The 12,864-nt window shown below is 47.6% G+C and overlaps 1 protein-coding gene and 1 non-coding gene across 14 annotated transcripts in view; both read right to left on the bottom strand.

Annotated features, from left to right (window-relative positions):
* The window catches only part of MINK1 (misshapen like kinase 1), a 59,840-nt gene extending 46,976 nt beyond the window's left edge, over window positions 1-12,864 (bottom strand). For 6 of the 13 annotated variants that reach the window (XM_059668916.1, XM_059668917.1, XM_059668923.1 and 3 more), the window contains exon 1: window positions 12,585-12,864. In XM_059668916.1, the coding sequence (XP_059524899.1) occupies window positions 12,585-12,641 (57 nt within the window). In that variant the 5' untranslated portion in view covers window positions 12,642-12,864. The remainder of the gene's footprint in view (window positions 1-12,584) is intronic. The other 7 variants (XM_059668920.1, XM_059668921.1, XM_059668922.1 and 4 more) reach the window with 2 other exon arrangements.
* LOC132219515 (U6 spliceosomal RNA) lies at window positions 7,875-7,979 on the bottom strand. The gene has a single exon (XR_009449506.1). It is a non-coding gene; the product is annotated as a U6 spliceosomal RNA (small nuclear RNA).

Raw genomic sequence — 12,864 nt, 5'->3', positions numbered from 1 at the left:
CTGCAATCCAGGCATGTGCTCTTGACCAGAATCAAACCTGGGACCCTTCAGTCCACAGGCTGATCCTCTATCCACTCAGCCAAACTGAGATCTTTACACAGCAGGTGCTGCTGTTTCCCAGACCGACTCACACATCATCCCCAGTTACCCAACTCTGGCCAACCTCCTCCAATATCGTTTTTCTCAGCTCCTCCTGTGCCCAGCTTCACACACACAATCACCACCCCATAAGTTCCCTTTCCTTACATATACTACATTGCAAATCACGCATCGGACATTCAGACGTTTAAGTCAGTGTTGTGAACATAGTAACCACTCAAAAATTTTTAGGAAGGGAGGAAGGAAAGAAGGCAGGAGTGGACTCCTGGGTCTAGAAAAACCTTAGGTTTCATCTGGTCCAGTCGTTCTGGAAGGAAAATGCATCGGATTACCTGGAACAACACACACACCCGGCCCCACCCTGAATGACTGAATCACCTCTAAGGGCAGGGCCTGGGTATATGTAGGTTAAAAAGGTACCCGCGTAATTCTGATTCAGCCTGTGACTAAAAGCCACTGTTCTCATCCCCTTCTTCTGCTAGTGAGGAAACCATCCTAGAGAAAGCACTCTCATCCTGTAAACTAGAGATGAGACTGAAGCTGGAATCAGGTCTCCCAGCTTCTAATGCCATGCTCACTCCAAGTGTCACATTGCCTAAGCTCTAATAGCCTCTACAGTCAGTAGGCCTCCAGCTAGGAGCTCTCTGGAGACTGTCAATTTTACCCAGTCTAAGGAACTTAGGAGGCCAGGGCAGGGGATCTGGGAAGTATCTGGGCATTCATCATTGACTTGTGAAACACACCTCATCTGTGCAGAATGACCTTGGACCCCAGGCTGACCAAACACATGGGAGCTCTTTGTTTCTGGTGGGGACTGGGCAATACAATGGAGTGGTTAAAGCACAAGAGTTTTGGAAGTCAGACCTAACTAGCTCTGAGACCTGACCTACTGCTGGCACCTTAAAAATGTAAGATGGGCCCAGCAGGTGTGGTTCAGTGGTTGAGCATCGGGCTATGAACCAGGAGGTCAGAGTTCAATTCCCCGTCAGGACATATACCCAGGTTGCAGGCTTGATCCCCAGAATGGGTGTACAGGAGGCAGCAGATTGATGTTTTTCTCTGTCTCTCCCTCTCCCTTCCTCTCTCTCTAAAGAAATCAATAAAATAACTTAAAAAAAAAAAAAAGATGGCCCGTGAATGCTCTGCTTTAAATATAGGCACTTAAATCACTTTTTACTTTTATTAGTGATGGTGATGATAACCATATGCAGTCAGTGAGTAATACCATACTGTAGGATAACAGCTAAAAAATGCAGTGTTTCTAAGAGTGAGTGAGTAGAACATTTCTTCATTCAAACTTTGAGCACCAGGGTTCGGTAACAGGATCAGTCCAAGGAAAACAATCAACCTCAATGCGCACACACAATCACTACCTCATAAATACACCTTTGCTTACATATACTACACTGCAAATCACACATCTGGTATTCAGATGTTTAAGTCAGTGTTGTGAACAGAGTGCCCCACATAGTAGGTACTCAAAGGATTTTTAGGCTCAATCTAAGAGAAAAGTAGGCTTCAGGTTGCGGTGAGAGGGACTGTGGCATGAAGGGCCATTCAGTATTGGGCAGACCCTGGAGAAGAAAACACTATACGTGTGTAACCTCCTTCTGTTGTGCATAGGAGACAGGAAAAAAGACTACGAGTCCTTAAACTCTTCCTCAGTCCTTGGAATCCAACACAAGAACTGGTGATCTAGGGACACAGCCCTGTACAGTGGGCCCTAAGTTGTCACCCCCAACCTACTAGCTCAAGGCCTCTGTGGCCTGGATTTTGACCTGTAAGGCAGGCTTCTCCTGCCTTCCTTTCTCCCTGGGCGACTTGAGAGCCAAGCCTGTCTCTCCTTCCTTTTCTCCTCTTTCCCCATGAAGTTCAATGAAAAACCGGTAAATAGTGTGGACAAAGGAAAGTGAGGAGGCCAGGGAGGCCATTGAATTGGTCTAAGAAATCTAACTCAATTCTAGGTCATGCTTTGGGTCTCTCCAGCAGTGTAGACACCGCAGAGGGATACGGAGCCTGACCCAGCTCCAAACTGCAGGCTTGAAGGCCCAGAAGGGAACATTAAAGGGGCCTAAAAGGCTACCCATGGTTTCCCCAAAACACATTAGCAGTTAACCGCCTTCTTCTTTCCATAAGAATTTAGGTCTTTTCCATGGCCCATAGTCCCACATGAGAGAAGCATCCAAACTCACACTACCTGATATTAAAAACCTACTCCCTTTAATTGATGTCACCCACATATAAGCTTTCACAACCTAGAACAGTTCCTAAAAAATACACGTATACATGTTTGTTGAATAAAGCTTCCAGTCAGAAATATAGCACTCAGAGTTCTGCTCTCCTAAATTAGATTAGGAGATGCGTAGTGAGAAGTGAATGGACAGCTTCATCAACTTGTCCCCATCAGCAGCTCTACTCCCAGCCACTCACCCACCCCCAACGGTCTTTTTCTCCAAAGAATCCACTAGGCAAGTTGCCTTCTACATCTGGTTACTTTTCTGAAATTTGAGTGATGACACCTCTGTGTTCAAGGGGACCAGAAAGATGAGACAAAGGTGCTGTCCTTCTCGAACACTGTGTGCGCACATCCCTACCTCTGCCTCATACTGCTTAGGCTTTGGGGTGGCCCTGTTTCATTGATTTTTTTTTGAAAACTCTTTCCTGAGCCACTTAGAATGAAAGACCAAGAGCTACATGCTTCAGCCACTTTCTTAAATGTGCCTTGAAAGAAAAAATGGGTGGGTGGTGAAAAGAGAACATGAAAACCTTCCCTACAGTCTGGCTTGGAGCAGGCCCATTTTACCTCCTGAGGTGTGCTGGCAGACAAATAAAAGCTGTTAGAAGAGATATACGCCATGCAGAAAAGTAATGCAAAGCCTACATTCTTCTCCCCACCCCAAAAGAAGCAAAAGGTCACTTAGGAACTACTTTCCAATTTCATGAAAGAAAGCTGTCTAGTGCTCCACCTAACCTTTCCCTCGTTTATAACAAGTTTACAAGAGGCAATATTGGAAATTTAGGTGAAAAAACCCCACAATTTTTCAATGTGCTGTCCAGACATTGTAGGGTGTTCAACATCTCTGAACCCCAAATATTTAATGCTGTTAGTGCTTCCAAGACATGTGACAATTAAACCTCCCTCCCCATTTCCAAACACCCCCTGGAAGGCAGTGCACTGAATAACCTGTATTGTTTTCTGTTGCAGTGCCAAGCACATATTAGGCACGCTTTGGTGCTTGTGGACTGAATCTAGTGGGAAAGGACAAGTCATAGGAATGTTCAAATCCACATCTCTTACCAAGCAGGTTATTACTGAACCCCTACTATGTGCTCGGCATTTTTGTAAGCACTGTGAGAACTCAATGGAAAATACAGATCTTAGTCCCTATACCTAAGGAAGTGATAGGAAAAAAACACACACCCATAAAATATTTTCAATAAGAGGTAATATATAACCAAATACCAAATTGTAAGGTCTGTGAGAAGGCGGAGAACACAAACAGTGAGGACTAGCATAGGCAGGAGAGTCTTCGTGGAAAAAGCAGCTGAGGTAACTCTTGAAGGAGGTGGAATTTTCTTCACTCAGCCCCTCCTGATCCTCAATCTGTCCCTGCGAGCACCGCTGTACATAGAAAACTCCTCCAAACCTATGGTTCCGAGAGCAGCTCAGCACTGCAAGCCCTTCAAATCACAGCCTCAAATGGATCCTGGCAGAAGAGGTTGTGAGGAATTTCCCATTCTTCTTCAGAAGACCAGCTAATGGCAGGCCTTTAAGGAGGCCTTCTCTTCCCAGAGGCAAGGCAGGGGTGCATTCCCTGCCACATGCACTGACTCAGTCAGACTCCGGGTGGAGGGAGTTCCCGGCTGTGATTACAGAAGCTCCCCACGTCACCTTCGGCCTTGTAAGATTCTCCTGCTGTGGGGACATGCACTTCCTAGAGGAGTCTGAGGTCCTAACCACCTCCTCTGTCAAAGGTTTTCTGCCTCCTCCCTTACCAACCATCACCATTTTTCTTAGGCAGAGAGTCCATTCCCTCCATTCATCTCTCTCCAACCACTAAGGCTCCTCCCACAGGCTGTGCCATCAAACATTTCTCCGTCTATCCCACTGTCTTCTACTCTGACACCCCAGGTACTGAAGCTGCTCCTGGAGTATGGCTCCTCCAAGAAGCCCAAGACTCTGGCTTCCTCACCCCTGTTTCATTTCGAACATGCAAAATCAGTAAGACTCCCCCTACACACCCTTCACTTGTACACAATGTAAACTGAGAGTATCATCTAGTTATATACATCTAATGTCAGGAAGAATCCTACTTCCCACAGACCACAACAACCAGGCCTACTTGTACTTATTTCTGTGAGACTTACCTACCTTCCAATCCTAGCTACCACTTATGTTAATGCCATTTAGTAATACACAGTCAGAGGTAACTACGTGAAGAGATGACTATGTTAATTAGCTTGACTGTAGCAACCATTTCACTGTGTATATCAAAATATCATGTTGCAGCCCTGGCTGGTGTGCTCCATGGTTAGAACATCAGCTCACACACCAAAGGGTCACAGGTTTGATTCCTGGGTCACAGGTACATACCTAGGTTGTAGATTCAATCCTCAGCCACGGTCAGGGCGTGTGCAACCAATCAATGTGTCTCTCTCACATCGATATTTCTCTCTCTTCCCCTCCCACCCTCCTTCCCTCTCTCTCTAAAAATCAATGGTAAAAATATTCTCAGGTGAGGATTAACAAAAACAAAACAAAAAAACACATCATGTTGTATACCCTAAATATATATAATTTTAACTTTAAAAAATAAAACATCTACTAATATGCCCTTCTCCCTCACAGGCCCTCTCTAGGCAACAAGCACATTCCTTCATGCACCCTCTGCAAAGCAACATGTGAGTCCACAAAACCCATACTCAGAGTTTCTCCCCTAACTAAATAAAAATGAGGGTCATATGAGTCATATGCCCTTACCCTTTGAAACAAATAACGCCCCCACCCCCACCCCCCGCCACACACAAGTAAGGCTCAGAAGAAATCCTTTTGAAAATTCCACCCAGCCCTGGCTGGTTTGACTCAGTGGATAGAGTGTTGGCCTGTGGACTGAGGGGTCCCAGGTTTGATTCCGGTCGAGGGCACATGCCCAGGTTGTGGGCTCGGTCCCCAGTAGGGGGCGTGCAGGAGGTGGCCAATCAATGATTTGCTCTCATCATCAGTATTTGTCTCTCTCTCCCTCTCCCTTCCTCTGTGAAATAAATAAAAATAAATAAAAAGCATTAGAAGGAGGAGGAGAAAGAGGAGGAGGAGGAGGAGGAGGAGGAGGAGAAGAAGAAGAAGAAAATTCCATCCCATCCTCAGGCCCCAAGCCCTTGATTTTTGACCAAATGTCCCACCCTAAGAACGGCCCCATTCCAGGGTCTCCCATTTCTCATCATCACCAAACTCTACCTGCTGGTTCACTTCTATCTACTCCTTCTATGGCAATACGAGGTTGGTCTTCTTATATGTGATTTACTTCTCTCTCAATCAACCAACCAAATATTTCTGTCGCGTAAAAAGTAAAGACAGCCCTAACCGATTTGGCTCAGTGGATAGAGCGTCAGCCTGCAGACTGAAAGGTCCCAGGTTCGATTCCGGTCAAGGGCATGTTCCTTGGTTGCGGGCACATCCCCAGTAGAAGGTGTGCAGGAGGCAGCTGATTGATGTTTCTCTCTCATCAATGTTTCTAACTCTCTATTCCTCTCTGTAAAAAAAATCAATAAAATATATTTTAAAAAAAAAAAGTAAAGACAATTCTTATTATATGTTTTCATGTCATACTAAAGTTTTCTCCTACAGTCCTTACCATGGTTTGCAATTGTATGTGTATGTATTATATATGAATATTTTTTTAACTAGAGGCCCGGTGCACAAATTCGTGGACAGGTAAGGTCCCTCTGCCTGGCTGGCAATCAGGGCCACTCAGGGCCATTTCATCCAGTCCCAATCAGGGCAGATGGGGGCTGGCCAGCTGGAGAGGGATTGCAGGAGGTTGGCTGGCCGGGGAGGTACCACAGGAGGGCTCCAGGGCATGTCGGGCCTGTCTTGCCCAGTCGCCATCAGCCGCAAGCTAATCTACCGGTCGGAGCGTCTGCCCCCTGGTGGTCAGTATGCATCATAGTGACTGGTTGAGTGGTTGACCAAACAGTCCACCGATTGGTTGAACACTTAGCATATTAGGCTTTTATATATACAGATATGTTTTTATTGATTTTAAAGAGAGAGGAATGAAGAGGGAGAGAGAAAGAAACATGGATCAGAGAGAGAAACATGGATCAGCTGTCTCCTGCACGACCCCTACTGGGGACCGAGCCTGCAACCTGGGCATGTACCTTGACCAGGAATCAAATCAGAGATCTCAATGAATGAGACAACACTCAACCAACTGAGCCACACCAGGCAGGGCTCATTCATTGATTATTTTATTAATGTCTCTCCTACTACCTACACTGCAGGAAAACCAATGATTATTTTGTTTGTCACTGTATCTTCTGTGCCTAGTTCTAGATCTTTCCTCAGACAGGATAGGAAATCCTTCCCACAGTTAGCAAGTACATCCTCAACATCTCCCGAGGCTCCTTGAGTCACCACAATTCCATCCCTTTCTTCTCTCCTTCCTCTACCATTCCCTGCCCTTATAAAGCACCTCAAGTACCTTTCCAATTACTCTCTGGAGGAGCTTCCTGTAGATAGGAAAATCCCAGATGCAAGTCAAGGACTGCTTGGTTGGGAAAAGAATGGCAGGAAGAACAGGAGAGAGAAGACAATGAATGCTGGCTGTGGACAGGGTCCAAGTCTTCTACCAAGTGATGTTTTGTGTCTTTCTGTATTCTGTGGGCATTCAAGAAATGCTTTGAGAGTTGACTTATTAACCTGATTACTTTTGTTCTATTTCTTAAACCTAGGAAAGAAAAGACTGAGGGAGCTGGAGGATATAAAGTGTTTGCTGGGGGAGGGAAAAGACTGGGTTTCAAGATGACTGAGGATAACAGAAAATGAGTATAGTTCAAGGAAAACAAATTTAACAAGAAATTCCTCCAAGGGTCTTAGGCATTGAGGAAAGCAATAACAGATCAGAAAAGGGGAGCCTGCTGAACTTGCAAAGGCATTTCTTTTTAAATTTTTATTGATTTTTTTAGAGAGGGAGAGGAAGGGAAGGAGAGAGCAGAAAAAACATCGATCTGTTGTTCCACCTACCCATGCATTCATTGGTTGATTCTTTTATGTTCCTCAACCGTGGATCAAACCCAAAACCTTGGCATATTGGGTTGACGCTCTAACCAACTGAGCTACCTGGCCAGGGCACAAAGGCATTTCTTAAGTGGATGCTCCCAGAGCTCTGATTAAATAGCTTTGTACAGTACTGACTACAATATTACATCCTTTCCATAGTGCCGAGAGCCTGATTCTCAATACAGCAGACTGACAATGATTGGTGACTGACTGATGCAAGAAAGGATATTATTAACTTTCTCTGGCACAGCTTTGGAGACAGAATGATTAGTCAGACAGACTCTCAGATGGCTTCTGGAGATGCTCCGCGGCCCCAGAACTGCTTTATACTTCTGGGTTGAGAGGTTACCACATTCCTTATTTATAGGCCTATGCGAAAGGTGCACGCTTGCAAAGAGTGGTTACACACTTTCTGCCATCTTGTCCCCAAGATGACAACTGAGGACACTCTACCTATCCAAGCTGTGTGAGTTATCCTGCCTTTTCTTTCTTTTTAAAAAATATGGAACGCTTCATGAATTTGAGAGTCATCCTTGCACAGGGGCCATGCTAACCTTCTCTGTATCATTCCAATTTTAGTATATACACTGCCGAAGCGAGCACTGGTTACCTTGTGTTAAGCACACAGTTCAAAACTGCAAGGAAAGGGGGAGGCTAAGTCTGAAATCAGGATTCCACACAGCATAGTGTCGACTGAGCTCCTGGGGCAAGCTTGAGGCAGTGGATCGCTGGCTTTCTGGCTAACCCTCCTACTACTATCTTAACTGTCAAAACCTCCCTTTTGCAAAGACCTTCCCCTCCATGTATCACTAAGGACTATGGCAATCTGTCCTATCCCACAGCATAAAGGGTGGTGGTGCCTCTGCCCTCGTTTGGGGGAATGGCTGAACATCTAGTTCCAGCAAAACTCTCTGCACTCTTCCTTCATTTTGCCAAGCAGCATTTCACTTCACTCCAAATGCCACGAGCTCCCCAAACAGCCCCACTCCCCATTTACAGTTCTCTAAGGAAAAAGTCACTATTTAATACCGTTTCTCCTGCAGTAGGAGGTCAGTCTTCCCATTCCCCTGCCGGAGGCATCTGTCATCAACATTTGGACAGCTAGCACATCAGAACACAGTAGCAGTCCCATGTTGCTCAGCAGCCTAGAAATGCATGCCCAGAACTGCCAGCTTTCCAAGTGGTGCTGGCTCTACAGTCTCATGAGGAGACAAGGAGGGGGAAGAGACTTCTCCAAAGAACAGACACAACAACACAAAATCGTTGGAAAAGAACATCTCTGTCAGCCCTACTACCTAGCAACAAGTCTCTCTTGACTGCGCTCCGTGATATTATTTCAATACATCAACACTGTACTTAGCTCCATAGTTTCAAGGAACACTGCAGTCTAAAACTTCCAGCTGGTTGGACAGGAAAGAGAAGCTGTTTGATTTACTGAAGTGGGTCAACCAAAAGGAGCAATGCAAAGGAAAGAGGCCAGCCTGGGGTCTGCTCCCTTCTTGTCCCATCCACTTCCACTGATACTTGCCCTCCGTGAGAAGCCCAGAGTTCCATGTCAGAAGACTCTTCTGGAATATAACCAAACGTGGACACAAAAAAGGTTTGAAACAAGAGGCCCAAATTTTCTCTTGGATGACCCTAACTTTACTTCACGAGCATCGCTCAGATGGAAGTTTCCGGGACCCTCTTTACCACCAGACAAGGTCTGATTTCCAAACAACTCAGAAAAGATAGATTCTTAATTGTGTGCATATAAACGAGCGGCAGGAGGAAGCCGAACAAGCATGACGTGTGTTGAATGCTTTCTCTAAGCAAGCACTGTGCTAAGAGCTTTCACTTATTATAACATACATTTGTTCAACAACCGTTTGAGCCCCCTGTATGTGCAAAACACGGTTATAGGCGCTGGGGATGCAAAAGTGAACAACAGTCACAATCCTAGCTTTCACTGTACTTACATTTCAGTCAGGGTTGATGAAAATATATAGGTCAGCTGGTGATATGTACTATGAAGTAAAAATACAGCAGACTAAGGGGATGTTATATAAAATTTTATGTAAATATTAAGCAAGGGAGGGAGTGCTATTTTAGATACAGTTGCCCTAGAAGGCTTCTCTGATTGCCATTTGATAACAATTAACAACAATAAAAGCTAGTATATGGTCACTATGTGCCAGGAATTGGACTAAGTAGTTAGCACACAGTATTTCATTAACCCTCAACAAGTGAGTTCAGTGCTATACTATCCTCTCCTACACAAATGAGGAAACAGAGCCTCAGAGAGGTTAAGGCTCTTTGCACAATCTGTAGCAAGTAAGGGAAGGAGGAGGAACAAGGCCAAGGTTTCAGTGAAAAAGCCAGGACTTGAACTTAGGAACACAGCCCCATACTACTGGGCTGAGGGTGAAATGGAGCCTCAAAGAGGTCAAGTGTGCCTGTGATTACAAAGCGGCAGGTACACCTGGCTTCCCCACACATGACTAAGAGATCAGTGCAATTCAATCTTCCCTAATATCAGACTATTACTCTCATCACCAGCTAAAAATCAAGCTTTATCTTGAAACAAGAGAATGACAATTTGGCCTCTTCAAGACCAGCTAATAAATGCTGAATATGTTCCTCTCGCATCCACCTCCCCAGGCCCCCAACACAAGATGATATAAAGGGAAACATCTTTTTAAAAATATATATTTTTATTAATTTCAGAGAGGAAGGGAGAGGGCGAGAGAGATAGAAACATCAATGATGAGAATCACTGACATGCTGCCTCCTGCATGCCCCACACTGGGGATCGAGCCCACAACCCAGGCATGTGCCCTTGACCAGAATCGAACCTGTGACCCTTGAGTCCACAGGCCGACGCTCTATCTATTGAGTCAAACCAGCTAGGCTAGGGCAATGGGAAACATCTTTGCTGTTAATTCTCTAGGTTACCAATTTCTCCCTGGAAAACAAACAGGAACAGAGCAAGAGATGACTGAGCTAGTTGCTCCACAGTGCCACAGCAGCTCTCTCGGGTGGAGTAGAGGGGACAGGCACTGAGAAAAGGTCAGCATCAAGGAGGAAGCAGCCCTTTCTAGCCCCATTTCAAAGAAAGCACAGCTCCCTCTCAAGCCCTGAGTACCCGGGTGGTCCTGGGGGGAGGGGATGCTGTATTAAGAAGCCGGAGGCAGGAAAGACAGAAGCACTTGGGAGCAGATCAGCGGCCTCTCTGGAAGGAGAGAGGAGACTAAGGCAGGAGGCAACTGAGGAAGGAGGCAAACATTGCTTCCAGCAGAAAAGTCCAGAAAGGAAATACCACATCCAAGGTCAAAGGGTGTTTGCAGAATTGCTGGAAATCTCAGGCTGAGGATCCAGGCCAAACTAGCAGAGGAGGCTAAAGGAAAACAGAAGCCTAAGCAGAGTCCCATAAGGTTTAAATCAAAGGTCATGGTTTGAACTCACCCCTTTTTTATTGTATTTTAGTCACCACAGCCACAGAACCTGTAGCCAGAGTTAATGAACAACTAAAGTGGGAAAGGAAGAAGGGAAAGTGGGGACTCATCCCAGAGAGGAGCAAATCAAGGGGAGCCTGAATTACCACCTTATACCCTAACTGGCTTCACTTGAGAATCAAAGTTTAAACTGACCTTAAGAATCTCCCTGCTAAAGCCTTCAGACACTCTCCCCACCCAGACACACACAGAAATCCGATGCTCAGTCTCTCCCTCCTCAGCTACTTATCACCTTATCTCCAGCAAGTCAGGTCTCCTAGCCCAACATTGCACCAACCAAATTATGACCTGAATGGCAAGAAAATCTGTGTCACCTCGAGAAACCCAATTAACAACCTGACTCTGTTCTCTTCAATTCCCCTCTCCCCTCCAGTCATATCCGGGGCACCTGTGTGGCTGACCGCCTTTTTCTTTTTTTCTTTTTCTTTTTTTTTTCTGATACTGGCCGTGTTCCCTGGCTAACTCCAAAGCCAGAAGACAATGTCAACGGCCTCCAGAGAAGCTAACCCAGAGACGGGAAATCCTACTCTCCCCACATCTTGGCCTGATGAAAAGGCTCGAAGGACACAGGACAAAAACACCACCTGGGTTGACAGTCTGGAGTGTTCACCTTGAAACCACTCAATTGGCCCTGAAGCCAGAGCTCCTTATTGAAGAACGAAAAGCACACAAGTGCTCCTGAAAGCTCCCATAGGAGGGCATGCCAGCGCCCCGGGCGGAACAATAAATAGGTATTTCGAAGAAATTCCCATCCCTTTTCAAATGAGCCCCTCCCCGGAGAGGTCTTCGCGACCTCCCCACACCTTAAGCAGGTTTTCCCAACCTCCTGACCGACCACATAACATAGAGCATGTGGTGTGTGTGTGTGTGTGTGTGTACACACACACACATCCTCTCCCCAACCCGTGCTGGAGTTTCTGAAGAGAATGAGCGCGTCCCCTCCTCCACCAGTGCACTTGTCTTCCCTCGCAGCCCCGCTGCTGCAGAGTTGGTAATGTAATATGCAGGGACCCTGAGACCGGAAATGCCTGGTTCTAGGCTGCTGCACTCGAAACACCAGAGAAGCGCTGGGGAGAGCTGAACGGGGGGACGAGGACGACGGCAGGCGGGGCGGGGTGGGGTGGGGAGGCTGAAATTCCGACCAGAGAGAGATGCAATTCAGGGGCGGCCGAGGAGGATAAAGAGTGATGAGAGGCAGGCTGGTCAAGACAGTTGCAAAGTCAACATTCGAGAAACCCAGAAAAAGGAGGGGGAGGAAATCCGTGCCCTAAGTAAAGGCAAGGATTGAAAGAGGTTCAAGAGGGGGGCGGGGGGGCAGGGGGGCGGACGAGGGAGCCAGGGAGGGGCACCATAATAAGGATTCTGCAGGTGATGGAGCTTAAGTTTAGAGGAACTCGAGGGTGACCATAGGACACCCAGAAGGAAGAGAGCCCGGAACCTTAGCGAAGGTAGAGGTGGCAGGGAAGTGTGGGGGCGGGACCCCACAGGGTGGGGACCGAACTGGCTCCCCAGAATCTGCAGCAAGTGGAGAGAGGAGAGCACAGGGCGGGGGCCCAGCCCCGGGGGGCGCCCGGGAAAGGAGCGGGGGTCGCCGAGGGGGGCCGGGCGGGCTGCCGGAGAGGGCCTCCGGGGCGCACGCGAGGCGGGCAGCCAACCCGCTCCCCTGCGACGGGGACCGGAACCCCGGCGAAGCTCGGGGACGGCGCGCTCACCCGCAGGGCGGACAGGTCGATGTCGTCCAGGCTGCGGGCGGGGGCTGGGTCGCCCATGGCCTCCGCGGCGAATGGGGCCCCGGAGCCGCTCACGCTCCTGCTCGGCTATTCCGCTGCCGCCGTCGCCACTTCTCCCCCATCGGGGGATCCTGGGGGCGGACACCACCGGGGAAGGGGAGGGCCGGCGGGAGGACCGACCCACGGGCTGACAGGAGCCTTCGCCCGGGAGCCTGCAACCCGAGCCTGCCGACTCTGCTGCGCAGGCGCGGAGTGGCGGCGC

The sequence above is a fragment of the Myotis daubentonii genome, chromosome 16 (genome assembly GCF_963259705.1).
Source record: "Myotis daubentonii chromosome 16, mMyoDau2.1, whole genome shotgun sequence".
Lineage (NCBI taxonomy): Eukaryota > Metazoa > Chordata > Mammalia > Chiroptera > Vespertilionidae > Myotis > Myotis daubentonii.
The sequence above is the reverse complement of the archived record's forward strand: the minus strand, read 5'-3'. Positions and strand labels throughout refer to the sequence as shown.